Here is a 26,662-nt window from a genome sequence, read left to right as displayed (position 1 = left end):
AGAGGAGGAAGAGATAGGAGAGAGGGGAGGAGCGAGGGGGTAGGAGAGAGGGGAGGGCAGGAGAAGAGAGGAGAGAGGGAAAAAGAGGTGGGAGGGGAGGGGTAGAGATGAGGGTAGCGGGGAGGGGAGGGGGAAGGGGAGTGAGAGGGGAGGGGAGGAAGAGATGGGAGAGAGGGGAGGGGAGGGAGGGAGAGGGGTTAGAGAAGCGGGGGTGGAGGGGGAGCAGGAGGGGGGTGCCCCTCTCCCTCCCTCCATACCTCTCCTTACTCCCCCTCTCCCTCCCTACCCCCACTTCCCTCCTTCTCTCCTGCCTTCCCAGCCTCTCCTCACCTCCCACCCCCACCAATGCTCAGGTAGCCGGTGGTCGGGCCGAGGAGCTAGTAAGAGTGTGGGCGATGAGGAAGTAGCTGGTGGATGGGCCGAGCGGCGGGGCAAGGAGCTAGTAACATTGTGGGCGAGGTGCTAGTAGCTGGTGGATGGGCCGAGCGGCAGGGTGAGTGGCTAGTAGCCGGGGAATGTGCCGAGAGTAGTGGGAAGCGAGATTCCCAAGGGACGGGGCAAGGAGCTAGTAGCAGTGTAATGGGCCGAGCGGCAGGGCGCTAGTAACCGGGGAACGGGCCGAGCGGTGGGGACCGGTCTCTCTCCTCCTCCCCACTCCCCCCGCCCCTCCGCTCCGCTCCGCCACTCCCCGGGCAGGGCCGGGCCGGCCCTATCACACCGCGCGGCGCTGGATCCCCGGCAGCTAACATCGCGCCCCTCTGGACCTCTGGCCCCTCACACCGCCTCCATCTGCAGCTCGTCCCCGTCCACCAACTCCAGTTCATGGAAACCGGCGTGGCCTCCGATGCTCACCAGCGTGGCTCCTACATGGGGGAGACAGAAGGTGGGGGACAGGGGGAGAGGTTGGGGGGTGGGGTGGGGATGAGGGGAGAGCGGATAGGAGAGGGGAGAAAATAAAGAATGTGATGTTCAGAGATAAAGAGGAGGGGATTAGGGGGACGAGGGAGAGCGGGGGGAGAATAGAGAGGGGGGAGAGAGAATAGAGAGGGGGGAGAGTAGAGGGGAGGGAGGAGAGGAGAGGGGAGGGAGGAGAGAGGGGGAGGAGAGAGAGAGGGGGAGGAGAGAGAGAGGGGGAGGAGAGAGAGGGGGAGGAGAGAGAGAGGGAGGAGAGAGAGAGGAGAGAGATGGGGAGGGGAGAGAAGGGGAGGAGAGAGAGAGGGGGAGGAGAGAGAAGGGGGAGGAGAGAGAGAGAGAAGACACTGGTTCCCTCAACATCCTCATCCTCCTCTGGTGGGAGAATAGAGAGGGAGGAGAGGAGAGAGAGGAGGGGAGAGAGGAGGGGGAGGAGAGAGGAGGAGGAGAGAGAGAGAGGGGGAGGAGAGAGAAGGGAGAGGAGAGAGGGGGAGGTGAGAGGGGAAGGAGAGAGAGGGGGAGGAGAGAGAGGGGGAGGAGAGAGAGAAGGGGAGGAGAGAGAAGGGGGAGGAGAGAGAGAGAGAAGACACTGGTTCCCTCAACATCCTCATCCTCCTCGACCTGAGCGCAGCCTTCGATACAGTGAACCATAACATCCTGCTTACCAGACTTGGGGACCTTGGCATTGAAGGTTCTGCACTCAGCTGGCTCTGTTCCTACCTTTCCAACAGATCCCACTTCATCTCTCTCCATAACCACACCTCTGCTACAGCCACAGTCACTCAAGGCGTTCCCCAAGGCTCCGTACTCGGCCCCCTCCTCTTCATCATCTACATCCTCCCCCTTGGTCAGATACTCCGCCACTTCAACCTGGACTTCCACTGTTACGCTGATGACACCCAGATCTACCTCGGCACCAAATCCCCCCACAACCCCCCCCCCCCCTCTCCCATATCAACTCCTGTTTGTCAGCTATAAAAACCTGGATGCAACATAACTTCCTCAAACTCAACAGCGATAAAACAGAATTCCTCCTCATAGGCTCCAAATCCACACTCAGCAAAATCAATAACCCCACTCTCACCATCGACGGCACCACTGTCTCCCCATCTCCCCAGGCCCGCAACCTTGGCGTGATCTTTGATTCCACCCTCTCCCTTGAGCCTCACATCCGCCATGTCATTAAAACCTCCTTCTTTCATCTCCGCAACATCGCCAAACTCAGACCCTCTCTCACACCTCCCGCTGCTGAAAGACTCATCCATGCCTTCATCTCCTCCCGACTGGACTACTTGCAACTCACTTCTCCTTGGCATCAGCTCCACCTACATCAACCGACTCCAACTGGTCCAGAACGCAGCCGCCCGACTCATCACCCACACCAAATCCTGGCATCACATCACTCCAGTCCTCAAACAACTTCACTGGCTTCCCATCTCCCACCGGATCACCTACAAAATCCTGGTCCTCACCTACAAAGCCCTCCACCATCTGGCCCCCCCATATCTCACTGACCTCCTCTCCCCCTACCAACCCTCACGGTCCCTCAGATCCACATCAGCCGGTCTCCTCTCCATCCACAAGTCCAACCTCCGCAGTTTTGGGGACAGAGCCTTCTCCAGGGCAGCTCCCAGGCTCTGGAACTCCCTCCCCCAACTGATCCGCAATTCCGTGTCCCTCGCCATCTTCCAGTCCCGCCTCAAGACCCATCTCTTCACCTCTGCCTATCCTTAGCCCCACGTCCCCCTCCCTTTTCATCTGTGCTTGAATTGCCTCATATTGTGTTTTGAATTGAATTCTGTCTTTAATTTGTGTACTAGTCATGTCTCTACTATTTATTTCATTCCGCTTACATGTTTTTCCTCTACATGCTAAATTTTTGTAAGGTGTCCTTGAGACTCTTGAAAGGCGCCCATAAATAAAATGTATTATTATTATTATTAGAGAAGAGGAGAGAGAGAGAAGAGAGAGGGGGAGAAGAGAGGGGGGAGAGGAGAGGGGGAAGAGGAGACGGGGAAGAGGAGAGGGGGAGGGGAAGAGGGGAGGAGGAGAGAGAGGGGAAGGAGAGAGAGGGGAGGAGAGAGAGGGGAGGGGAAGAGGGGAGGAGGAGAGAGGGGAAGGAGAGAGAGGGGAGGAGAGACGAGGGAGGAGAGAGAGGGGGTGGAGAGAGATACGGGGCGGAGAGAGAGGGGGAGGAGCGAGAAGGGAGGAGAGAGAGGTGAGCGAGAGGGGGAGGAAGAGGAGAGAGAAGAGAGAGGAGATTGGGAGGAGAGAGAGGGGAGGAGATAGAGCGGGGGAGGAAACAGATGGGGAGGAGAGAGATGGGGAGGAGTGAGAGGGGGAGGAGAGAGAGGGGGCGGGGAAGAGGGGAGGAGGAGAGAGAGGGGAAGGAGAGAGAGGGGAGGAGAGGGACAGAGAGAGAGGGGGGGAGATGAGAGAGAGAAGGGGAGAGAGGAGAGGGGGAGGAGAGGAGAGAGGGGCCCAGAGAGGGAGAGGGGGTACCAAAAAGCAGGGGTGGGATAGCAGGCGTAGTAACCCCCCCCATCCTCCCCCTGCCCAAGACCCTTCCTCACTCACCCAGAACCCAGAAGACCGCCGAGCCGGCTCCAGCCAGCCAGAAGAAGGGGAAGGCGATGGCTCCAGACACTGCGTACTGGTGGGCAGGGCTGAGCTCACGACCTGTGGACACAGAGGCAGAGGCAGCTCAGACCGAGGGTGGGGTAGGAGGGAGAAAACCGAGCCCCGAAACCTCTGCAACTCGACTGTCGACCAGGGGGAGAGAGAGGGGGGGAGGACTGAAAGTGGTAAAACAACCTTCACCCCTTCCTCCAGAGACGCTGTCTGACCAGCTGGTAACTTTCGAGGCTGGACACAAAATGCCGGTGTAACACAGCGGGACAGGCAGCATCTCTGGAGAGAAGGAATGGGTGACGTTTCGGGTGGAGACCCTTCTTCAGACTAGTTAGGGATAAGGGAAACGAGAGATATAGATGGTGATGTGAAGAGATAAAGAACAATGAATGAAAGATGCAAAAAAGTAACGATGATAAGGGATTCAAAGTAACATTAGCAAATTTGCAGATGACACAAAGCTGGGTGGCAGTGTGAACTGTGAGGAGGATGCTATGAGAATGCAGGGTGACTTGGACAGGTTGGGGGAGTGGGCAGATGCATGGCAGATGCAGTTTAATGTGGATAAATGTGAGGTTATCCAATTTGGTAGCAAAAACAGGAAGGCAGATTACTATCTAAATGGCATCAAGTTGGGAAAAGGGGAAGTACAACGGGATCTGGGGGGTCCTTGTTCATCAGTCAATGAAAGTAAGCATGCAGGTACAGCAGGCAGTGAAGAAAGCAAATGGCATGTTAGCCTTTATAACAAGAGGAATCAAATATAGGAGCAAAGAGGTCCTTCTGCAGTTGTACAGAGCCCTAGTGAGACCACACCTGGAGTATTGTGTGCAGTTTTGGTCCCCTCATTTGAGGAAGGACATTCTTGCTATTGAGGGAGTGCAGCGTAGGTTTACAAGGTTAATTCCCGGGATGGCGGGACTATCATATGCTGAGAGAATGGAGCAGCTGGGCTTGTACACTCTGGAGTTTAGAAGGATGAGAGGGTTTCGCATTGAAACATATAAGATTGTTAACGGCTTGGACAAGCTAGAGGCAGGAAATATGTTCCCGATGTTGGGGGAGTCCAGAACCAGGGGCCACAGTTTAAGAATAAGGAGTAAGCCATTTAGAACAGAGACGAGGAAACACTTTTTCTCACAGAGAGTGATGAGTCTGTGGAATTCTCTGCCTCAGAGGGCGGTGGAGGCAGGTTCTCTGGATGCTTTCGAATGAGAGCTAGATAGGGCTCTTAAAAATAGCGGAGTCAGGGGATATGGGGAGAAGGCAGGAATGGGGTAGTGATTGGGGATGATCAGCCATGATCACATTGAATGGCGGTTCTGGCTCGAAGGGCCGAATGGCCTACTCTTGCACCTAATGTCTATTGAAACAGGCTATTGTTTGCTGTATGTTGGGTGAGAACGAGAAGCTGGTGCGACTTGGGTGGGGGAGGGATGGAGAGAGAGGGAATGCCGGGGCTATTTGAAGTTAGAGAAGTCAATGTTCATACCGCTGGGGTGTAAGCTGCCCAAGTGAAATATGAGGTGCTGTTCCTCCAATTTGCGCTGGGCCTCACCCTGACAATGGAGGAGGCCCAGGACAGGAAGGTCAGTGTGGGAATGGGAGGGGGAGTTGAAGTCCAGTCTACGTTTGGTCTCGCCGATGTATAAGAGTCTACACCCTGACAAAGATGCTGTTCCTCCAATTTTCAAGAGGCTGGCATGGGGTGGGACGGGGTCGGGGTGGGACGGGACTCTCGCTCACCGAACAAGACGAGCCGCGACTGGGAGGCGCGGAGGTGCACGATGTAACAGGCTCCAAAGAACACGGCCAGGGCGACCAGCAGCATGGGCGAGGTGACTCTGGGGGGAGAAGAGGCAGTGACGTCATGCCGGGTTCATCACCACCCCCACCCCTCCACACCCCACCCACCACACACTCACCCAGAGATGCTGGTGGGAACATCCACCCCCTGTCCCCCCTCCCCACCCCCCCACACCAGGAAGCTTCTGTCAATGCCAGGATAGTCACCAGGGAGCGTCTGTCAATGCCAGGATAGTCACCAGGGAGCGTGTCTCAATGCCAGGATAGTCACCAGGGAGCATCTCTCAATGCCAGGATAGTCACCAGGGAGCGTCTGTCAATGCCAGGATAGTCACCAGGGAGCGTCTGTCAATGCCAGGATAGTCACCAGGGAGCGTCTCTCTATGCCAGGATAGTCACCAGGGAGCGTCTGTCAATGCCAGGATAGTCACCAGGGAGCGTGTCTCAATGCCAGGATAGTCACCAGGGAGCGTCTCTCAATGCCAGGATAGTCACCAGGGAGCGTCTGTCAATGCCAGGATAGTCACCAGGGAGCGTCTGTCAATGCCAGGATAGTCACCAGGGAGCGTCTCTCAATGCCAGGATAGTCACCAGGGAGCGTCTGTCAATGCCAGGATAGTCACCAGGGAGCGTGTCTCAATGCCAGGATAGTCACCAGGGAGCGTCTCTCAATGCCAGGATAGTCACCAGGGAGCGTCTGTCAATGCCAGGATAGTCACCAGGGAGCGTCTGTCAATGCCAGGATAGTCACCAGGGAGCGTCTGTCAATGCCAGGATAGTCACCAGGGAGCGTGTCTCAATGCCAGGATAGTCACCAGGGAGCGTGTCTCGATGCCGGGATAGTCACCAGGGAGCGTCTGCCAATGCCAGGATAGTCACCAAGGAGTGTCTGTCAATGCCAGGATAGTCACCAGGGAGCGTCTCTCAATGCCAGGGCGTGTCTTTCAATGCGTACACACATCCACCAGGGAGCGTCTTTCAATGACAGGACGCGCCCCACCACACCCAGCAGGGAGCGTCTCTCAATGCCAGGACGCATCACACCCACCAGGGAGCGTCTCTAACTGCCAGGACGGACCACACCCACCAGGGAGCGTCTCTCAATGCCAGGACGTGCCACATCCTCCAGGGAATGTGCCTAAATGTTAGGAGTCACCTCACCAACCAGGGAGCATCTCTCAATGCCAGGACATGGACCACACTCACCAGGGAGCGTCTCTCAATGCCAGGACATGGACCACACTCACCAGGGAGCATCTCTCAATGCCAGGACATGGACCACACTCACCAGGGAGCGTCTCTCAATACCAGGACAATCACCCCACCCACCAGGGAGCGTCTCTAAATGCCAGGACGCACCACACCCACCAGAGAGTGTCTCTCAATGCTAGTGCACACACACACACCAGGGAGTGTCTCTCAATGCTAGTGCACACACACACAGCAGGGAGCGTCTCTCAATGCTACTACACACACAGACACACCAGGGAGTTTCTCTCAATGCTAGTACACATTCACCAGGGAGCGTCTCTCAATGCTAGTGTACACACACACACACCAGGGAGTGTCTCTCAATGCTGGTACACACACACCAGGGAGTGTCTCTCAATGCTGGTACACACACACCAGGGAGTGTCTCTCAATGCTGGTACACACACACCAGGGAGCGTCTCTCAAGGCTAGTACACAAACACATCAGGGAGTGTCTCTCAAGGCTAGTGCACACACACCAGGGAGTGTCTCTAAATGTTAGTGCACACACACCAGGGAGTGTCTCTAAATGCTAGTGCACACACACACCAGGGAGTGTCTCTAAATGCTAATGCACACACACACCAGGGAGTGTCTCTAAATGCTAGTGCACACACACCAGGGAGTGTCTCTAAATGCTAATGCACACACACACCAGGGAGTGTCTCTAAATGCTAGTGCACACATACCAGGGAGTGTCTCTAAATGCTAGTGCACACACACACCAGGGAGTGTCTCTAAATGCTAGTGCGCACACACCAGGGAGTGTCTCTAAATGCTAGTATACACACACACCAGGGATTGTATCTCAAGGCTAGTGCACATTCACCAGGGAGTGTATCTCAATGCTAGTACACATTTACCAGGGAGCGTCTCTCAAAGCTAGTACACTCACCAGGGAGTGTCTTTCAAGGCTAATTCAGTCACCTCATCCACCAGGGAGTGTCTCTCAAGGCTAGTACACACCACATTCACCAGAGTGTCTCTCAAGGCTAGTACACACCCACAGGGAGTGTCTCTCAATGCTAGTACACGTCCACCAGGGAACGTCTCTCAAGGCTAGTACACGCCCATCAGGGAGCGTCTCTCAATGCTAGTACACATTCACCAGGGAGTGTCTCAATGCTAGTACGCCCACAGGGAGTGTCTCTCAATGCTAGTGCACGCCCACCAGGGAGCGTCTCTCAATGCTAGTACACATTCACCAGGGAGTGTCTCTCAATGCTAGTATATTCACCAGGGAGTATCTCTCAATGCTAGTACACACCCACCAGGGAGTGTCTCTCAATGCTAGTGCACACCCACCAGGGAGTGTCTCTCAAGGCTAGTACAGTCACCACATTCACCAGGGAGTGTCACTCAATGCTAGTACGCCCACAGGGAGTGTCTCTCAATGCTAGTACACGCCCATCAGGGAGCGTCTCTCAATGCTAGTACACGCCCACCAGGGAGCGTCTCTCAATGCTAGTACACATTCACCAGGGAGTGTCTCTCAATGTTAGTATATATTCACCAGGGAGTATCTCTCAATGCTAGTACACACCCACCAGGGAGTGTCTCTCAATGCTAGTTCATGTCCACCAGAGGGTGTCTCTCAATGCTAGTACACACCCACCAGGGAGTGTCTCTCAATGCTAGTACACACCCACCAGGGAGTGTCTCTCAATGCTAGTACATGCCCACCAGGGAGTGTCTCTCAATGCTAGTACACACCCACCAGGGAGTGTCTCTCATGCTAGTACACACCCACCAGGGACTGTCTCTCAAGGCTAGTACAGTCACCACATTCACCAGGGAGTGTCTCTCAATGGCATCACTCGCAGCAGGGAGCATCCCTCAATGCCACACACACCTCCCCACCGCAGCGGACACTCACACGCAGTAGATGATGAGCCCCAGGAAGACGAAGACGTAGTTGCTCTGGAAATGCTCGACGTTTTTCACCAGCCTCGTGCACATCTCCGCCAGGTTCTTGGGGCGCGTGAAGCGCTTCTGGTCTACAAAGTTAGCCCAGGGCCTGATGGTCAGTCTCCTCCGCTCGATCCACTCCTTCGCTGGACCTTGCGAGATGATCTTGGGGATGTAAATCCTGGAGGAGGGTGGAGGGGGGGAGGGCAGTCGTCAGTGCACGAAGGAGCTGCAGGTGCTAGCATTTACTTCGAGAGGGACTACGACACAAAAACAGGGATGTAATGCAGACCAGGGCTCTAATAATAATAATAATAATAATAATATATTTTATTGTCATTGCACATATTAATGATTTGGATGAGGGAATTGAATGTAACATCTCCAAGTTTGCGGATGACACGCAGCTGGGGGGCAGTGTTAGCTGTGAGGAGGATGCTAGGAGACTTTAAGGTGACTTGGATAGGTTGGATAGGCTGGGTGAGTGGGCAAATGCATGGCAGATGCAGTATAATGTGGATAAATGTGAGGTTATCCACTTTGGTGGCAAAAACAGGAAAGTAGACTATTATCTGAATGGTGGCAGATTAGGAAAAGGGGAGATGCAACGAGACCTGGGTGTCATGGTACACCAGTCATTGAAAGTAGGCCACGAGGACGGGTCGACGGGCAGCCCGGAGAAAAGGCTGCCTCACCGACCAGGTAGGGACCTAGAAATAAAGTTTACACCTACCCCCCACATTAAAAAGTCCATATCCCCTACAAACAAAAAACAGGACTCACTAAAAACTATAAATAAAACGAATTATAATGGACGGCGGCTGGCTAGCAGCAGTTCCCCAAGATGGCGGCTCCTCCTCTTCAATGCGCCCCCTCCACTGTCAGAGTGAGGCACAGCGTAAATTGGGGGAACAGCTCCTCATATTTCGGTTGGGCAGCGAATGGTATGTTAGCATTCATAGCAAAAGGATTTGAGTATAGGAGCAGGGAGGTTCTACTGCAGTTGTACAGGGTCTTGGTGAGACCACACCTGGAGTATTGCGTACAGTTTTGGTCTCCTAATCTGAGGAAAGACATTCTTGCCATAGAGGGAGTACAGAGAAGGTTCACCAGACTGATTCCTGGGATGTCAGGACTTTCATATGAAGAAAGACTGGATAGAATCGGCTTGTACTCGCTAGAATTTAGAAGATTGAGGGGGGATCTTACAGAAACGTACAAAATTCTTAAGGGGTTGGACAGGCTAGATGCAGGAAGTTGTTCCCGATGTTGGGGAAGTCCAGAACAAGGGGTCACAGTTTAAGGATAAGGGGGAAATCTTTTAGGACTGAGATGAGAAAAACATTTTTTACACAGAGAGTGGTGAATCTCTAGAATTCTCTGCCACAGAAGGTAGTTAAGGCCAGTTCATTGGCTATATTAAAGAGGGAGTTAGATGTGGCCCTTGTGGCTAAAGGGATCAGGGGGTATGGAGAGAAGGCAGGTACAGGATACTGAGTTGGATGATCAGCCATGATCATATTGAATGGCGGTGCAGGCTCGAAGGGCCGAATAGCCTACTCCTGCATCTATTTTCTATGTTTCTATGTATCTATATGTGCGACGAGATTTGGTATGCAGCTTCCATCCGATGTCATAACTTAAACAACTAATTAAATTTAGATTTAGATACCCCGAGAAACATGATTTATAAAAAGACCAGTAAAACAGTCAAAACAGTCTAAAGTGCACTGGGCGCAGGCCGCATTTGGAATATTGTGAGCAATCTTGGGCCCCGTATCTGAGGAAGGATGTGCCGGCTCTGGAGAGGGTCCAGAGGAGGTTTACAAGAACCATCCCAGGAATGAGTGGGTTAACGTACGATGAGCGTTTGTCGGCACTGGGCCTGTACTCGCTGAATATTGAAAGGCCTGGATAGAGTGGATGTGGAGAGGATGTTTCCACTAGTGGGAGAGTCTAGGACCAGAGGTCACAGCCTCAGAATTAAAGGACGTTCTTTTAGGAAGGAGATGAGGAGGAATTTCTTTAGCCAGAGGGTGGTGAATCTGTGGGATTCTTTGCCTCAGACGGCTGTGGAGGCCACAAATCAGTGGGTATTTTGAAGGCGGAGAGAGATAAGTTTCTTGATTAGTGCGGGTGTCAGGGGTTATGGGGAGAAGGCAGAAGAATGGGGTTAGGGTGGAGAGATAAATCAGCCATGATTGAACTGGATGGGTCGAATGGCCTGATTCTGCTGCTGGAGCCGACAAAAAGGATTAGGGGGAGGATGGAGGGGGTGAGGTGCAAGGGGTGGAGCGGCCAGGACACACCCCCCTTACCTCAGATCCACATCAGCCGGTCTCCTCTCCATCCACAAGTCCAACCTCCGCAGTTTTGGGGACAGAGCCTTCTCCAGGGCAGCTCCCAGGCTCTGGAACTCCCTCCCCCAACTGATCCGCAATTCCGTGTCCCTCACCATCTTCCAGTCCCGCCTCAAGACCCATCTCTTCACCTCTGCCTATCCTTAACCCCACGTCCCCGTCCCTTTTCATCTGTGCATTAATTGCCTCATACTGTGTTTTGTATTGAATTCTGTCTTTACTTTGTGTACTAGTCATGTCTCTACTATTTATTTCATTCCCCTTACATGTTTTTCCTCTACCTGCTCAATTTTTGTAAGGTGTCCTTGAGACTCTTGAAAGGCGCCCATAAATAAAATGTATTATTATTATTATTACCTCCCGGTCATCCCACCCAGCTCCTCCTCCTTCGTTAGAGAGAAGACATCGTCGGCCTTGGTCACCATTGCTCACGGTCTCAGCAAATGAACAACTTCAGCAGCTGACCTGCAAAAGCACAAAGTCTATCATCAGAGATGTTGTCCAACGCAATCGCAACCCAAGCCGTCTTTCCTCGACACCTTTCATCTCCCTCCGAGATGCAGGGAGGCATCTCCTGTACAGGCTCCTCCTCCACGCCCTGCATTCCTCGCCCTGGTCCCCCGTCCGGACAAAAAAGTGGCGGTCGGTGTTGCCTTTAGTTTAGAGATACAGCGTGGAAACAGGCCCTTCGGCCCACCTGGTCCGCGCCAACCAGCGATGCCCGCACATTATCACTATCCTACACACACACACATTAGGGACAATTTTTACATTTACCAAGCCTACAAACCTGTACGTCTTTGGAGTGTGAGAAGAAACCGAAGATCTCGGAGAAAACCCACGTGGTCACAGGGTGAACGTACAAACTCCATGCAGACAGCACCAGTGGCCGGGATTGAACCCGGGCCTCCAGCGCTGCAGGCTAACAGAATCAAGGGATATGAGGAGAAAACAGGAACGGGGTACTGATTTTGGATGATTAGCCACATTGGATGGCGGTGCTGGCTCGAAGGGCCGTGTGGCCTACTCCTGCACCTATTTTCTATGTGTAGGAAGGAACTGCAGGTGCTGGTTTAAACCGACGATAGACACAAAGTGCTGGAGTAACTCAGCGGGACAGGCAGCATCTCTGGAGAGAAGGAATGGGTGACGTTTTGGGTCGAGACCCTTCTTCAGACTGGTTAGGGATAAGGGAAACGAGAGGTATAGATGGTGATGTAGAGAGACAAAGACCAATGAATGAAAGATATGCAAAAAATTAATGTAGATAAAGGAAACAGGCCATTGTTAGCTGTTTGTAGGATGAAAACGAGAAGCTAGTGCGACTTGGGTGGGGGAGGGATGGAGAGAGAGGGAATGCCGGGGCTACCTGAAGTTAGAGAAGTCAATATTCATACCACTGGGTTGTAAGCTGCCCAAGCGAAATACGAGATGCTGTTCCTCCAATTTGCGCTGGGCCTCACTCTGACACTGGAGGAGGCCCAGGACAGAAAGGTCAGTGTGGGAATGGGAGGGGGAGTTCAAGTGTTTGGCAACCAGGAGATCAGGTAGGTCCAGGCGGACTGAGCGGAGGTGTTCAGTGAAACGATCGTCCAGTCTACGTTTGGTCTCGACGATGTATAAGAGTCCACATCCTGAACAGTGGATACAGTAGATGAGGTTGGAGGAGGTGCAAGTGAACCTCTGCCTCACCTGAAAGGACTGTCGGGGTCCCTGGACAGAGTCGAGGGAGAAGGTATAGGGACAGGTGTTGCATCTCCTGCGGTTGCAGGGGAAGGTACCTGGGGAGGGGGTGGTTTGGGTGGGAATGTTAAGGTTCACTTACTTAAAAACAGACAACTCACAATAGGTTAGGTAAACTAACTCAAGCTTTACTGATCATCAGCTGGCGAAAGTATAATATAGATAAAAGTGAGGTTATCCATTTTGGCGGCAAAATCAAGGGGGCAGATTATTATCTCAATGGGGTTAGGTTAGGTAAGGGGGAGGTGCAGCGAGACCTGGGTGTCCTTGTACACCGGTCACTGAAAGTTGGCGTGCAGGTACAGCAGGCATTGAAGAAAGCTAATGGAATGTTGGCCTTCATAACAAGAGGATTTCAGTATAGGAGTAAATAGGTTCTTCTGCAGCTGTATAGGGCTCTGGTGAGACCACATCTGGAGTATTGTGTACAGTTTTGGTCTCCTAATTTGAGGAAGGACATCCTTGTGATTGAGGCAGTGCAGCGTAGGTTCACGAGATTGATCCCTGGGATGGCGGGACTGTCATATGAGGAAAGATTGAAAAGACTAGGCTTATATTCACTGGAGTTTAGATAGATGAGGGGGGATCTTATAGAAACATATAAAATTATAAAAGGACTGGACAAGCTAGATGCAGGAAAAATGTTCCCAATGTTGGGCGGGTTCAGGACCAGGGGCTACAGTCTTAGAATAAAGGGGAGGCCATTTAAGACTGAGGTGAAAATTTTTTTTTTCACCCAGAGAGTTGTGAATTTATGTAATTCCCTGCCACAGAGGGCACAAAGAGAGAGTTAGATAGAGCTCTAGGGGCTAGTGGAATCAAGGGATATGGGGAGAAGGCAGGCACGGATTATTGATTTTGGATGATCAGCCATGATCACAATGAATGACGGTGCTGGCTCGAAGGCCCGAATGGCCTCCTCCTGCACCTATTTTCTATGATTCTATGAGAGTTTCAGGGATACAGAGTCAAGTATGCAACAGACACTTGACTCTCATGAGCCACCACTCTATTGAACAAAAACAGACAGGATTGTTTATGGTGTTTTGGAAACATGGTCACATGCTTATGCAGAGTAGCAGCAATGACACTCAACACAATACTCAAATCAATCAGGCCCAACACATTCAAAGCATACTTGTCATGCTGTGGTTAATGCAATACATTTGTCATGCTGTGGTTTAAATCAATCACAAACTTTAGTTACAAAACCCCTAAACAACAGGAACTTAGTCAAAAGCCCAACATTTGCAATTCCTTCTTAAACAATGTAAGGATCGTTATCAGTAACACCACAGAAGCTTTCTATTTACAGAAATTCCCGCGTCCCCAGGAAACACATCCTCTCCCACTATTGTTCATTGTCTTTTCCTTGCACATAACGTCAAGCACTATCAGAAAAGCTGGGTATGCAGGCTTCCAGCTTCCTGATCCCCATAGATCCTCTAATATGGTACAGAATTATAAGGGGGAGCAAGGCTGGAGCTGCAGGGTATCGAGAACACACGAGTGAGGGCCTCATCTATGATGGGAGAGGGGAACCCCTGTTCCCTAAAGAATGAGGACATCTCGGATATCCTAGTATGGAACACCTCATCTTGGGCGCAGATGCGGCATAGACGGAGGAATTGGGAGTAGGGGGATAGAATCTTTGCAGGAAGCAGGGTGGGAAGAAGGTAGTCAAGATAGTTGTGGGAGTCAGTGGGTTTGTAATAGACGTCAGTCAATAGTCTATTTCTTGTGATGGAGACTGTGAGATCAAGAAAGGGGAGGGAGGAGTCGGAGATGGTCCAAGTAAATTTGAGTGCAGGATGAAAATTGGTGGTGAAGTTGATGAAGTCCATGAGTTCTGCATGGGCGCAGGAGGTAGCACCCATGCAATCATCAATGAAACAGATAGAGTTCGGGGATGGAGCCAGTGTACGCCTGCAACAGGGATTGTTCAACATACCCTATAGAGGCAGGCATAGCTGGGGCCCCATGCGTGTGCCCATAGCTACACCATGGACTTGGAGGAAGTGGGAGGAATCAAAGGAGACGTTGTTGAGGGTGAGGACCAGCTCCGCTAGGCGGAGTAGTGTTAGTAGAGGGTAATTGGATGGTTCTGCGGTCGAGGAAGGGAGGGCTTTAAGACCTTCCTGGTGGGGGATGAAGGTGTAGAGTGACTGCACGTTCATAGTAAACATAGAAAATAGGTGCAGGAGTAGGTCATTCAATATGATCATGGCTGATCATCCAACTCAGTATCCTGTACCTGCCTTCTCTCCATACCCCCTGATCCCTTTAGCCACAAGGGCCACATCTAACTCCCTCTTAAATATAGCCAATGAACTGGCCTCAACTACATTCTGTGGCAGAGAATTCCACAGATTCACCACTCTCTGTGTGAAAAATGTTTTTCTCATCTCAGTCCTAAAAGATTTCCCCTTTATCCTTAAACTGTGACCCCTTGTTCTGGACTTCCCCAACATCGGGAACAATCTTCCTGCATCTAGCCTGTCCAACCCCTTAAGAATTTTGTAAGTTTCTATAAGTTCCCCCCTCAATCCTCTAAATTCTAGCGAGTACAAGCCAAGTCTATCCAGTCTTTCTTCATATGCAAGTCCTGACATCCCAGGAATCAGTCTGGTGAACCTTCTCTGTACTCCCTCTATGGCAAGAATGTCTTTCCTCAGATTAGGAGACCAAAACTGTACGCAATACTCCAGGTGTGGTCTCACCAAGACCCTGTACAACTGCAGTAGAACCTCCCTGCTCCTATACTCAAATACTTTTGCTATGAATGCTAACATACCATTCGCTTTCTTCACTGCCTGCTGCACCTGCATGCCTACTTTCAATGACTGGTGTACCATGACACCCAGGTCTCGTTGCATCTCCCCTTTTCCTAATCGGCCACCATTCACGTAATAGTTTACTTTCCTGTTTTTGCCACCAAAGTTGAGGGAGTGGGGGTTCGGAGAACGGAAGTAATTATGTATCTTGGACATAGGTCGGGAAAGATTGTGTTTGTGGATTTTGGGGAGAAGGTAAAAACGGGCTGAGCGGGGCTGGGGAACGATAAGGTAGGAGGCTGTGGAAAGTGGACAGCCAGAAGTGATGAAACCAGTAATGGTGATTGAGATTAAGGCCTGGTGATAATTTGTAGGGCACGTTGAATAATCCCTGTTCCAGGCGTACACTGGCCCTAATCTGCTTGTGTTTTGTCCGGGTGCTTCCTCCCACACTCCAGAGTCGTACAGGTTTGTAGGTTAATTGGCATGGTATCATTGTAAATTGTCCCCAGTGTGTGTAGGATAGCCTTAATGTGCATGATCGCTGGTCGGATCGGCTCGGTGGGCAGAAGGGCCTGATTCCGTGTGGAATCTCCAAACTAAACTAAAAATTAAACATGGATATGTAGGGAACGGCGAAACGGGGTGATGTACAGGAAGAGGAGAGCATCATAGATACAGGGACCTGGAGAAACTCAGCATCAGGGACAGGCAGCATCTCTGGAGAAAAGGAATAGGTGATGTTTCAAAAGAGAGTTAGAGGCTCATGGAATCAGGGGATATGGGGAGAAGGCAGGAACGGGGTACAGATTGAGGATGATCAGCCGTGATCACATTAAATGGCGGTGCTGGCTCGAAGGGCCAAATGGCCTCCTCCTGCACCTGTTGTCTATGTTTCGGGTCGAGACCCTTCTTCAGACCATTTTGGCATCATGTTCGGAATAGACAAGGTGGGCTGAAGGGGCCAGTTCTTGTTCATGGAGTGTGCTGATGTTGTCAGGCACTGGTCATCCCCAGTGTGACCCCTACTCACTGGATAGACATCTCTATCTATCTCCCTCCCTCCCTCCCTCCCTCTCCCCCTCCTTCTTTCTCCCTCTCCCTCTCCCTCCCTCTCCCTCCCTTCTTCTCACTCCCTCCCTCCCTTCCTCTCACTCCCTCCCCTCCCCCATCCTCTCCCTGTCTCCCTCCCTCTCCCCTCCTTCTTTCTCCCTCTCCCTCCCTCTCCCTCCCTCTCACTCCCTCCCTCCCTCCCCCTCCATCCCTCCCTCTCGATTCCTCTCCCTCCCATCCTCTCCCCCTCCCTCTCCCCCTCCTCCTTCTCACCCCCTCCCTCTCTCCTCCCTCCTCCCCGGTCCTCCTCTCCCTCCCTCCCTCTCACTCTCCCCCTTCCTCCGTCTCACCTACACAAGAACGAAAGCTCCATCTCTCCCTCCCTACTCCCTCCCTCCACTCCCTCCTTCTCCTCTCCCCCTCCCTCCTCTCCCCCCGATCCCTCCCTTCTCCACCTCCCATTCTTCCCCTGCTCCCTCTCCCTCTCCCCTCCCCCTCCCTCTCCGTGAAATCCCCCTCCCTCCCTCTCTCCCCTCTAATTCCCTCCCTCTCCCCCTCCTCCTTCTCACCCCCTCTCCTCCCATCCCTCCCCCTCCCCCTCCTTCTTCCTCTCCCTCCCTTACTCCCCCCATCTCCCCCTTCACTCACCTCTCCCTCTCTCTCCCGCAGTTTCCGGTGCCCAGTTGGCAGCGGACGTGACGTCAGCGGCCGGGCTGTTTGGTTGCCGAGGAGACGGCGCCGGGTTCCGTGGAGGCCCCGCCCTCCCCCTCCACCCCCTCTCCACCTCTCCCTCCCTCCCTCCATCTTCCTCTCTCTCTCTCCCTCCCTCCCTCTCCCTCCATCTCCCTCCATCCCCCTCACCCTCCCTCTCCACCTCTCCCTCCCTCCCTCCATCTCCTCCATCCCTCTCTCCATCCCTGCTCCCTGCCCTCCAGCCCCCCCCCTCTCTCCTCTCTCCCCATCCCCATCTTCCTCTGTGGGGGGATGTTTTTGTGTTTTTATGTTGAAGCTGTTTATTATTGCTATGTTTGTATTCTTTTTTATGTGCAGCATTGGCAAAAAAAAATTCACTACACCTAGGTGTATGTGACAATAAATACAACCTTTGAACCTTTGAACCCTCCATCTTCTCTCCCTCTCCTCTCTCCCTCCATCTTCCTCTCTCTCCCTCTCTCCCTCCATCTTCCTCTCTCTCCCTCTCTCCCCTCCCCATCTTCTCTCCCTCCATCTCTCATCCTCTCTCCCCTCCCCATCTTCTCTCCCTCCCTCTTTCCTCCTCTCCCCCTCCCCATCTTCTCTCCCTCTCTCCCCTCCCCATCTTCTCTCCTCTCTCCCTCCATCTCCCTCTCTCCCCTCCCCATCTTCTCTCCCTCCATCTCTCATCCTCTCTCCCCTCCCCATCTTCTCTTTCCCGCCCCATCTTCTCTCCCTCTCCTCCTCTCTCCTTCCCCTTCTCCCTCTCCTTTCTCTCTCCCTCCATCTCTCCCCCCTCCATCTCCCCCCCATCCTCTCTCCCTCTCCTTCTTTCCCTCTCTCTCCCTCCATTTCTCTCCCCTCCCCCTTCTCCATCTCTCCCCCTCTTCTTTCTCTCTCCCTCCATCACTCCTCTCTCCCCCCCTCCCTTCTCTCCCCTCTAACCCTCCAAGGGCACAGCCTCAGTGCCCCCCCTCCTCCCTCTCCAGAGTCCACAGAGAACCTGGATCCTCCCTCCCACCCGCCCGTAGACATCACAAAACGACCCCCATCCCCGCGTGCGTTTGTGTGTGCCTTGTCGACCCAGAGGGTGGACCATTCACAGTGCCGTCCAGAGGCAGCTTCCAGAGGAACTTCAGCAGACGATAATCCAGTGGAATCCAAAGACAGAGGGAGGGAGGGTTAAATCACCCGCTATAATCCAGAGGCAGAGCATCCAGTGTCATTGGAAACAGAGGGGGGGAAGACAGCCAGTGGAAGCCCCCGCCCCCATCCAGTGTAATCCAAAGACAGATAAAGTGTACAGTGTATTACAGAGGCCGGGTCGAAACAGAGGGGCGAGACAATAGACAATAGGTGCAGGAGGAGGCCATTCGGCCCTTCGAGCCAGCACCGCCATTCAATGTGATCATGGCTGATCATCCCCAATCAGTACCCCGTTCCTGCCTTCTCCCCATATCCCCTGACTCCGCTATCTTTAAGAGCCCTATCTAGCTCTCTCTTGAAAGTATCCAGAGAACCAGCCTCCACCGCCCTCTGAGGCAGAGAATTCCACAGACTCACCACTCTCTGTGAGAAAAAGTGTTTCCTCGTCTCCGTTCTAAATGGCTTACTCCTTATTCTTAAACTGGCCCCTGATTCTGGACTCCCCCAACATCGGGAACATGTTTCCTGCCTCTAGTGTGTCCAAACCCTTAACAACCTTATATGTTTCAATGAGATTCCCTGTCTCATCCTTCTAAACTCCAGAGTGTACAAGCCCAGCTGCTCCATTCTCTCATCATATGACAGTCCCGCCATCCCGGGAATTAACCTGGTAAACCTACGCTGTACTCCCTCAATAGCAAGAATGTCCTTCCTCAAAATAGGGGACCAAAACTGCACACAATACTCCAGGTGTGGTCTCACTAGGGCTCTGTACAACTGCAGAAGGACATCTTTGCTCCTACTCCTCTGGTTATAAAGGCCAACATGTCATTCGCTTTCTTCACTGCCTGAAGGGTTTCGGCCCAAAACGTTGCCTATCACCTTCGCTCCATAGATGCTGCTGCACCCGCTGAGTTTCTCCAGCATTTTTGTGTACCTCCTGCTTACTTTCATAGGTGTTCGCCCCCCCACAAACCAGTGTAATCCAAAGACAGATAAAGTGTACAGCATATTACAGAGGCAGGATCGAAACAGAGGGATGAGGCAGCCAGTGTAAGCCCCCCCCCCCAATCCAGTGTCATCCCAAAGACAGGGGACAAGCACCCAGTGCAATACAGAGACAGCCAGGGCATCCAGTGTCAGAGGTGTATAACATCATGAGAGTCTCTTGCCAAGAGTAGGGGAATCGAGGACCAGAGGACATAGGTTCAAGGTGAAGGGGAAAAGATTTAATAGGAATCTGAGGGGTAACTTTTTCACACAAAGATTGGTGGGTGTATGGAACGAGCTGCCGGAGGAGGTAGTTGAGGCTGGGACTATCCCAACGTTTAAGAAACAGACAGGTACATGGATAGGACATGTTTGGAGGGATATGGACCAAGCACAGGCAGGTGGGACTAGTGCAGCTGGGACATGTTGGCCAGTGTGGGCAAGTTGGGCCGAAGGGCCTGTTTCAACACTGTATCACTCACTCTATGACCCTAAATGTGACATCTCCAAGTTTGCAGATGACACAAAGCTGGGCGGCAGTGTGAGCTGCGAGGAGGATGGTATGAGGCTGCAGGGTGACTTGGACAGGAGTGGGCAGATGCATGGCAGATGCAGTATAAAGTGGATAAATGTCAGGTTATCCACTTGGGTGGCAAGAACAAGAAGGCAAATTATCTGAAGAGAGGTCTCGACCCGAAACGTCACCCATTCCTTCTCTCTCGAGATGCTGCCTGTCCCGCTGAGTTACTCCAGCTTTTTGTGTCTATCTTCGGTTTAAACCAGCATCTGCAGTTCCTTCTTACACATTAACTGAATGGTGTTAGTTTAGGAAAAGGGGAGGTGCAACGAGATCTGGGTGTCCTTGTACACCAGTCACTAAAAATAAGCACGCAGGTACAGCAGGCAGTGAAAAAAACTAATGGCATCTGTGTTGGGTCCACTGTTGTTTGTCATATACATCAATGATCTGGATGATGGTGTGGTAAATTGGATTAGTAAGTATGCAGATGATACTAAGATAGGTGGGGTTGTGGATAATGAAGTAGATTTTCAAAGTCTACAGAGAGATTTATGCCATTTGGAAGAGTGGACTGAAAGATGGCAGATGGAGTTTAATGCTGATAAGTGTGAGGTGCTACATCTTGGCAGGACAAATCAAAATAGGACGTACATGGTAAATGGTAGGGAATTGAAGAATGCAGGTGAACAGAGGGATCTGGGAATAACTGTGCACAGTTCCCTGAAAGTGGAATCTCATGTAGATAGGGTGGTAAAGAAAGCTTTTGGTGTGCTGGCCTTTATAAATCAGAGCATTGAGTATAGAAGTTGGGATGTAATGTTAAAATTGTACAAGGCATTGGTGAGGCCAATTCTGGAGTATGGGGTACAATTTTGGTCGCCTAATTATAGGAAGGATGTCAACAAAATAGAGAGAGTACAGAGGAGATTTACTAGAATGTTGCCTGGGTTTCAGCAACTAAGTTACAGAGAAAGGTTGAACAAGTTAGGGCTTTATTCTTTGGAGCGCAGAAGGTTAAGGGGGGACTTGATAGAGGTCTTTAAAATGATGAGAGGGATAGACAGAGTTGACGTGGATAAGCTTTTCCTACTGAGAGTAGGGAAGATTCAAACAAGGGGACATGACTTGAGAATTAAGGGACAGAAGTTTAGGGGTAACATGAGGGGGAACTTCTTTACTCAGAGAGTGGTGGCTGTGTGGAATGAGCTTCCAGGGAAGGTGGTGGAGGCAGGTTCTTTTTTATCATTTAGAAATAAATTGGATAGTTATATGGACGGGAAAGGAATGGAGGGTTATGGTCTGAGCGCAGGTAGATGGGACTAGGGGAGAATACGTGTTCGGCACGGACTAGAAGGGTCGAGATGGCCTGTTTCCGTGCTGTAATTGTTATATGGTTATATATGGTTATATGGCATGTTGGCCTTCATAGCGACAGGATTTGAGTACAGGAGCAAGGAGGTCCTACTGCAGTTGTACAGGGCCCTGGTGAGACCGCATCTGGAGTATTGTTTGCAGTTTTGGTCTCCTAATTTGAGGAAGGACATTCTTGCTATTGAGGGAGTGCAGCGTAGGTTTACAAGGTTAATTCCCGGGATGGCAGGACTGACATATGATGAAAGAATGGGTCGCCTGGGCTTGTATTCAATAGAATTTAGAAGGATGAGAGGGCATCTTATTGAAACATAAATTCTCAAGGGATTGGAAAGGCTAGATGCAGGAAAAATATTCCCCATGTTACAATATTTTGAGATTTAAAAAATCAAGCCTGCAATTTATCGCATCAGATAAAGCATAAAAAGAAGTTTAATTTGACACCTAATTCACTTTCATATCTTCAGTATTAAAAAAGTTATGGCCATTTTCATACTCTGAAATTAGCATCTTGTTCCCTATTGCTTTTCCATTGACTTAACACAAAAGCTGTGATCGAGGACAGTCAAAAACCCATAACTTTCTTAAAAATCAAGAGAACTGAATGAAATTTTCAGTTATGATAGATTGATGCACTCTGAAACAAATATAAAACATCTTACTTGGATGACCTGAAATTAAAGCATATAATTAGTTAGTTACCTAATTGTAGTTAATTACAAAATCGACCGTTGTGACGGAACACCCAGACAGCCTTGAAAATTCAAAAATGTGATATTCTCAAGATCAGAACTTTAATATTGTTGTATTATATGCTGCAAATCCATAACAGATAGGTAAATAAATTACAATTTCTAGCAATAGACCAAGTCTTTATGGAGAAGATCAGCTACTAGCTGGTACATTGGCATATCATAATCAGTAGCATCATTATACTCCTCAGATTGTAACCAATAAGCAACTCTGTACACCTTGTTTTTCCTCAACATTTCAATCTTGGCATTGTAAACTACAAGTTTTTGCTCTTCAAACCGTGCACAACATGCCTTTCTGTCCACTACTTTCCCATTAACAAGGTCCTGTAGATTCCATTTCTTAAGAAAAGGATAATTTTTTTTAATAGCCTAAGTATCCAAATAACAAACTAATCCCATTCACACAAGAATTCACAATATAACATGATTTTTAAATCTCACGGTCATGAATTTATATCCCAGATGGAAGGAATTTATATCCCAGATGGAAGGAATTCCCATAAATTAATCTAGAAACATCCACCCAAAATATAATCAAATCATTGTTTTTTGCACAATACATGTGACTCAAACTGTTGTGAATATTTAGTTTAAAAATAATGATCATGGAGAGAGAGAATAACACAAAATATAGACAATTTAGACGGCTTATCTCCAAAAAAAATGGGCATTTTAATCATCTTGCTTCTGGAACATGATCGATTGGAACGTTGCTTTTGCGGTGAATTTGAACCCCATATCGGCAGGAAAAACACTGCTGGTTCGTATTGGGCCCAAATCACATTTTTGCTTATAGAGGATTGATTAAAGTCATCCCAAGAAGCAAGTTTATATGTAAAATACACTACTTACATTTTGTTTTGTCCCGTACGTGAGATCCGTCACGTTGTAGGCGTTGACGCCGTTAGAAGTCGCTTTTTATTTTAATATAATGATTAAATTGTCTCGCGAGAAAAAAAAATCGGGAATGGAAGTCGGAACGATTTTTCTGCAACAGCTAGCAGCCCGAGGAAATCCGTGTCGGACAGGCGGTAGAAAATTGGATTTTAATCCCGCCCCCCCCCCAAGGCGCCAAAGTCGCACACACGGCCAGTGGCAGAACTGCAGCGCCGCTGAAGGTAAGTTTTGTAACATCGCTACATGTTGCAGTCCCCAACATGTCCAGAACCAGGGGCCACAGTTTAAGAATAATGGGTCGGCCATTTAGGACTGAGATGAGGAAAAAAGTTTCCACCCAGAGAGTTGTGAATCTGTGGAATTCTCTGCCACAGAAGGCAGTGGAGGCCGATTCACTGGATGTTTTCAAGAGAGAGTTAGATTTAGCTCTGTGGGCTAACGGAAGCAAGGAATATGGGCAGAAAACAGGAACTGGGTACTGATTCTGGATGATCAGCCGTGATCATATCGAATCATAGTGGCTCGAAGAGCCGAATGGCCAACTCCTGCACCTATTTTCAATGTGTGTACGATACGATAGAACTTTATTTATCCCAGGAGGAAAATTGATCTGCTGACAGTCATAAAAACACAAAATACATAATACATGAAACATGAAATTAAAGTGACTAGTGGAAAGGATTGGGGATGTGCAAAGATTGGGGAGGGGGGAAGGGGAATCAGTCTCAGTCTACCCCACGACAGAAGGGGGAGGAGTTGTACAGTTTGATAGCCACAGGGAAGAAGGATCTCCTGTGGCGTTCTGTGCTGCATCTTGGTGGGACTAGTCTGGAGTGGGAGATTGTAACCTTCACGTGGTTCACCCTGTTCCGACTAATGCAATCAACCCGACGTGCACAAACAAAGAGATGAAATCGAACAAGTTGACCTACAATTTTAGGCTGTGCATGCCATACGCAAGAAGAAGAAGTGGGACCAGTCTGTTGCTGAAGGTGCTCCTCAGGTTAACCAGTGTGTCACAGAAGGGGTGAGCTGTATTGTCCAGGATGATCCGCTGTTCCAGGTGTGGACTCTTATACATCGTCGAGACCAAGCGCAGACTTGACGATCGTTTCATTGAACACCTCCACTCAGTCCGCCTGGACCTACCTGATCTCCCGGTTGCCAAACACTTGAACTCCCCCTCCCATTCCCACACTGACCTTTCTGTCCTGGGCCTCCTCCACTGACAGAGTGAGGCCCAGCGCAAATTGGAGGAACAGCACCTCATATTTCACTTGGGCAGCTTACACCCCAGTGGTATGAACATTGACTTCTCTAACTTCAAGTAGCCCTTGCTTTCCCTCTCTCTCCACCCCTCCCCCACCCTGGCCATCGTACTAGTTTCATTGTCGTCCTGTTGAGTTTTCACTACAACTACAACTCCTAAAGGGGACTACAACTCCCAGCAGGCCCTCATCTGGGGACTACAACTCCCAGCATGCTCGGTGTTGGGACTACAGCTCCCAGCATGCTCGGTGTTGGGGACTACAACTCCCAGCATGCTCGGTGTTGGGACTACAACTCCCACCTTCTCTCGGCCAATGTCCAGAGTTAGGGTGAGGTCCCTTTTCACCGTCTGCCCAGGGGAAGAGGCGGGTTAGTCTGCAGCTTGGGGGCCCAGGGGGAATCTGGGGGTGAGGAGGAGGGAGGGAGGGAGGGAAATGGAGAGAGGAGGGAGGCAAAAAGGTAACGAGGATAAAGCAAAAGTAGACAAAAGTGCTGGAGAAACTCAGCGGGTGAGGCAGCATCTATGGAGTTTTTTTTAAGATGAGTGAATGGGGGCCTAGAGAACGGAAGTCCTAGAGTAAGCGAAGAGCATGTGAGGTCTTGAACACAGGTAGGGAGGGATTTAACCAGGGGGGATAGGATGGAGTCGAGGTATGTGGAAATGAGTTCGGTGGGGCACGAACAGGCAGAGACAATGGGTCTACCGGGACAGTCAGGTTTGTGGATTTTGGGGAGAAGGTAAAATCGGGCCGTGCGGGGCTGGGGAACGATGAGGTTGGAGGCTCGGGGGGGCAGGGAGCCGGAGTGGATAAAGTCAGTGATGGTGGATAAAGTCAGTAGATAGTGGCCTGGTGCTGGTCAGTGGGGTCATGGTCCAGGGGTTAGTAGGTGGATGTGTCCGAGAGTTGGCGCGTGGCCTCAGCTTTGTAGAGATCGATGCGCCAGACTACCACGGCACCTCCCTTGTCGGCTGGTTTGATCACCCAGTCAGGGTTGTTGCGGAGTGCGTCGATGACATGGGGGGAGAGATTGGAGTGAGACAGAGGAGTGGAGAAGTTGAGGCGGTTGATGTCGCGACGGCAGTTTTGGATAAAAAGGTCTAAAGAAGGTAGATGGCCATGAGGGGGGGTCCACGAGGAGGGGGTCCGTTGGAGACGGGAAAAGGGGTCATCACTGGGGGGGGGCGAGGACTCCTTCCAATGGAAGAACGCTTTGATGCGGAGGCCACGGAAGAAGTGCTCCACATCGTGGTGGGCGAGGAACTCATTGAGGTGAGGACGGGGGGGGACAAAGGTAAGACCTCTGCTGAGGACAGACCGTTCGGTATCAAAGAGGGGGAGGTCAGGGGGGGATGGTGAACACACGGCAAGGATGGGGGTTGGGGCCGGAGGAAGGCAGGTGAGTGGATTGGGACCGTTTTTTAAGGTGAGGGGAATGGGGGGCCTAGAAAATGGAACTCCTGGAGTCGACGAAGAGCCTGTGAGTTGTCTTGAACACAGGTAGGGAAGGATAAAGCAAACACCAGTTTCTAATTTTCACCACTTCAAGTAACCCCGGCATTCTCTTTCTCTCCACATCCCTCCCCCACCCAAGTCGCACCAGCTTCTCGTTCTCGCCCAGCAAACAGCTAACAATGGCCTGTTTCCTTTATCATTGTCACTTTTTGCATATCTTTCATTCATTGGTTCTATATCTCTCTACATCACCGTCTATATCTCTCGTTTCCCTCTCCCCCGACTGAAGAAGGGTCTCGACCCAAAACGCCACCCATTCCTTCTCTCCAGAGATGCTGCCTGTCCCGCTGAGTTACTCCAGCACTTTGTGTCTATCTTAACTACAACTACCTCTCCCTCTCTCTCTCTCTTTCTCTCTATCGGTATCTCTCCCACCGCCCTCTCTTTCTCCCTATTTCTCTCTCTCTCTCTCCCTTCTCCCTCTCCCTCCCTTTCTCCCTCTTTCTCTCCCTCCCTTTCTCCCTCTTGCTCTTTCTCTCTCTCCCTCCCTCTCCCTTTCTCTCCCTCCCTCCCTTTCTCCCTCTTTCTCTCCCTCCCTTTCACCCTTTCTCTCTCTCCCTCCCTTTCTCCCTCTTTCTCTCCCTCCCTTTCTCCCTCTTTCTCCCTCCCTTTCTCCCTCTTTCTCTCCCCCCCCTTCTCCCTCTTTCTCCTTCTCTCTGGCCAAATGTTTGTGCCTTCCACCACAGTGATGTTTGTGTTACAGTTTTATTGTGTGTTCTTTATTATTGTACCGCTGCTGACAACCCAAATTTCCACCAACCCTGGTTGTGTGGCAATAAATTACATCTGCCTTTAAACCCTAGATCTATCTATGTTATATCTATCTGTATCTGTCTGTCTGTATCTGTCTGTCTGTATCTATCTGTCTGTCTGTATCTGTCTGTCTGTATCTGTCTGTCTGTCTATCTGTCTCCCAGAGGGACTACATTTCCCAGAGGACGCTGCGCGCGGCCTACCTCGCTCGGGGAGGTGAAGCCTGCTGCTCGCCAGCGGCCGCCGCCGCGGACAGAGAGAGATGAGCGGCGGTGAGTAGAGGGAGGGGAGGGGGAGGGGGAGGGTGAGGGGAGGG

At 51.0% G+C, this 26,662-nt stretch overlaps 1 protein-coding gene across 2 annotated transcripts; it reads right to left on the bottom strand.

Annotated features, from left to right (window-relative positions):
* Window positions 1-559: 559 nt before the first annotated feature.
* rabac1 (Rab acceptor 1) lies at window positions 560-25,956 on the bottom strand. 2 transcript variants are annotated; one of them, XM_033012352.1, is made up of 7 exons: window positions 25,924-25,956; window positions 11,226-11,333; window positions 8,477-8,689; window positions 5,290-5,387; window positions 3,490-3,591; window positions 775-863; window positions 560-690 (listed from the first exon to the last, which is right to left on the bottom strand). In XM_033012352.1, exons 2-6 carry the CDS (start codon window positions 11,291-11,293, stop codon window positions 775-777), a joined length of 570 nt encoding a protein of 189 aa, XP_032868243.1. In that variant the 5' UTR covers window positions 11,294-11,333; window positions 25,924-25,956; the 3' UTR covers window positions 560-690. The 2 variants fall into 2 exon arrangements, with proteins under 2 accessions (XP_032868243.1, XP_032868244.1); XM_033012353.1 differs by lacking the exon at window positions 25,924-25,956 and adding an exon at window positions 17,087-17,132.
* Window positions 25,957-26,662: the final 706 nt, after the last annotated feature.

The sequence above is a fragment of the Amblyraja radiata genome, chromosome 36 (genome assembly GCF_010909765.2).
Source record: "Amblyraja radiata isolate CabotCenter1 chromosome 36, sAmbRad1.1.pri, whole genome shotgun sequence".
NCBI lineage: Eukaryota > Metazoa > Chordata > Chondrichthyes > Rajiformes > Rajidae > Amblyraja > Amblyraja radiata.
The sequence above is the reverse complement of the archived record's forward strand: the minus strand, read 5'-3'. Positions and strand labels throughout refer to the sequence as shown.

What these genes read in the sequence shown, in the direction of transcription:
- rabac1 (XM_033012352.1), bottom strand. Translation starts at nt 11,293, where the DNA reads ATGGTGACCAAGGCCGACGATGTCTTCTCTCTAACGAAGGAGGAGGAG. An exon ending in GGGCTCATCATCTACTGCGT is followed by an intron (nt 5,388 to 8,476) that starts GTGAGTGTCCGC and finishes TTCTCCCCCCAG; the next exon opens with AGTCACCTCGCCCATGCTGC. An exon ending in GTCGCGGCTCGTCTTGTTCG is followed by an intron (nt 3,592 to 5,289) that starts GTGAGCGAGAGT and finishes CTGTGTCCACAG; the next exon opens with GTCGTGAGCTCAGCCCTGCC.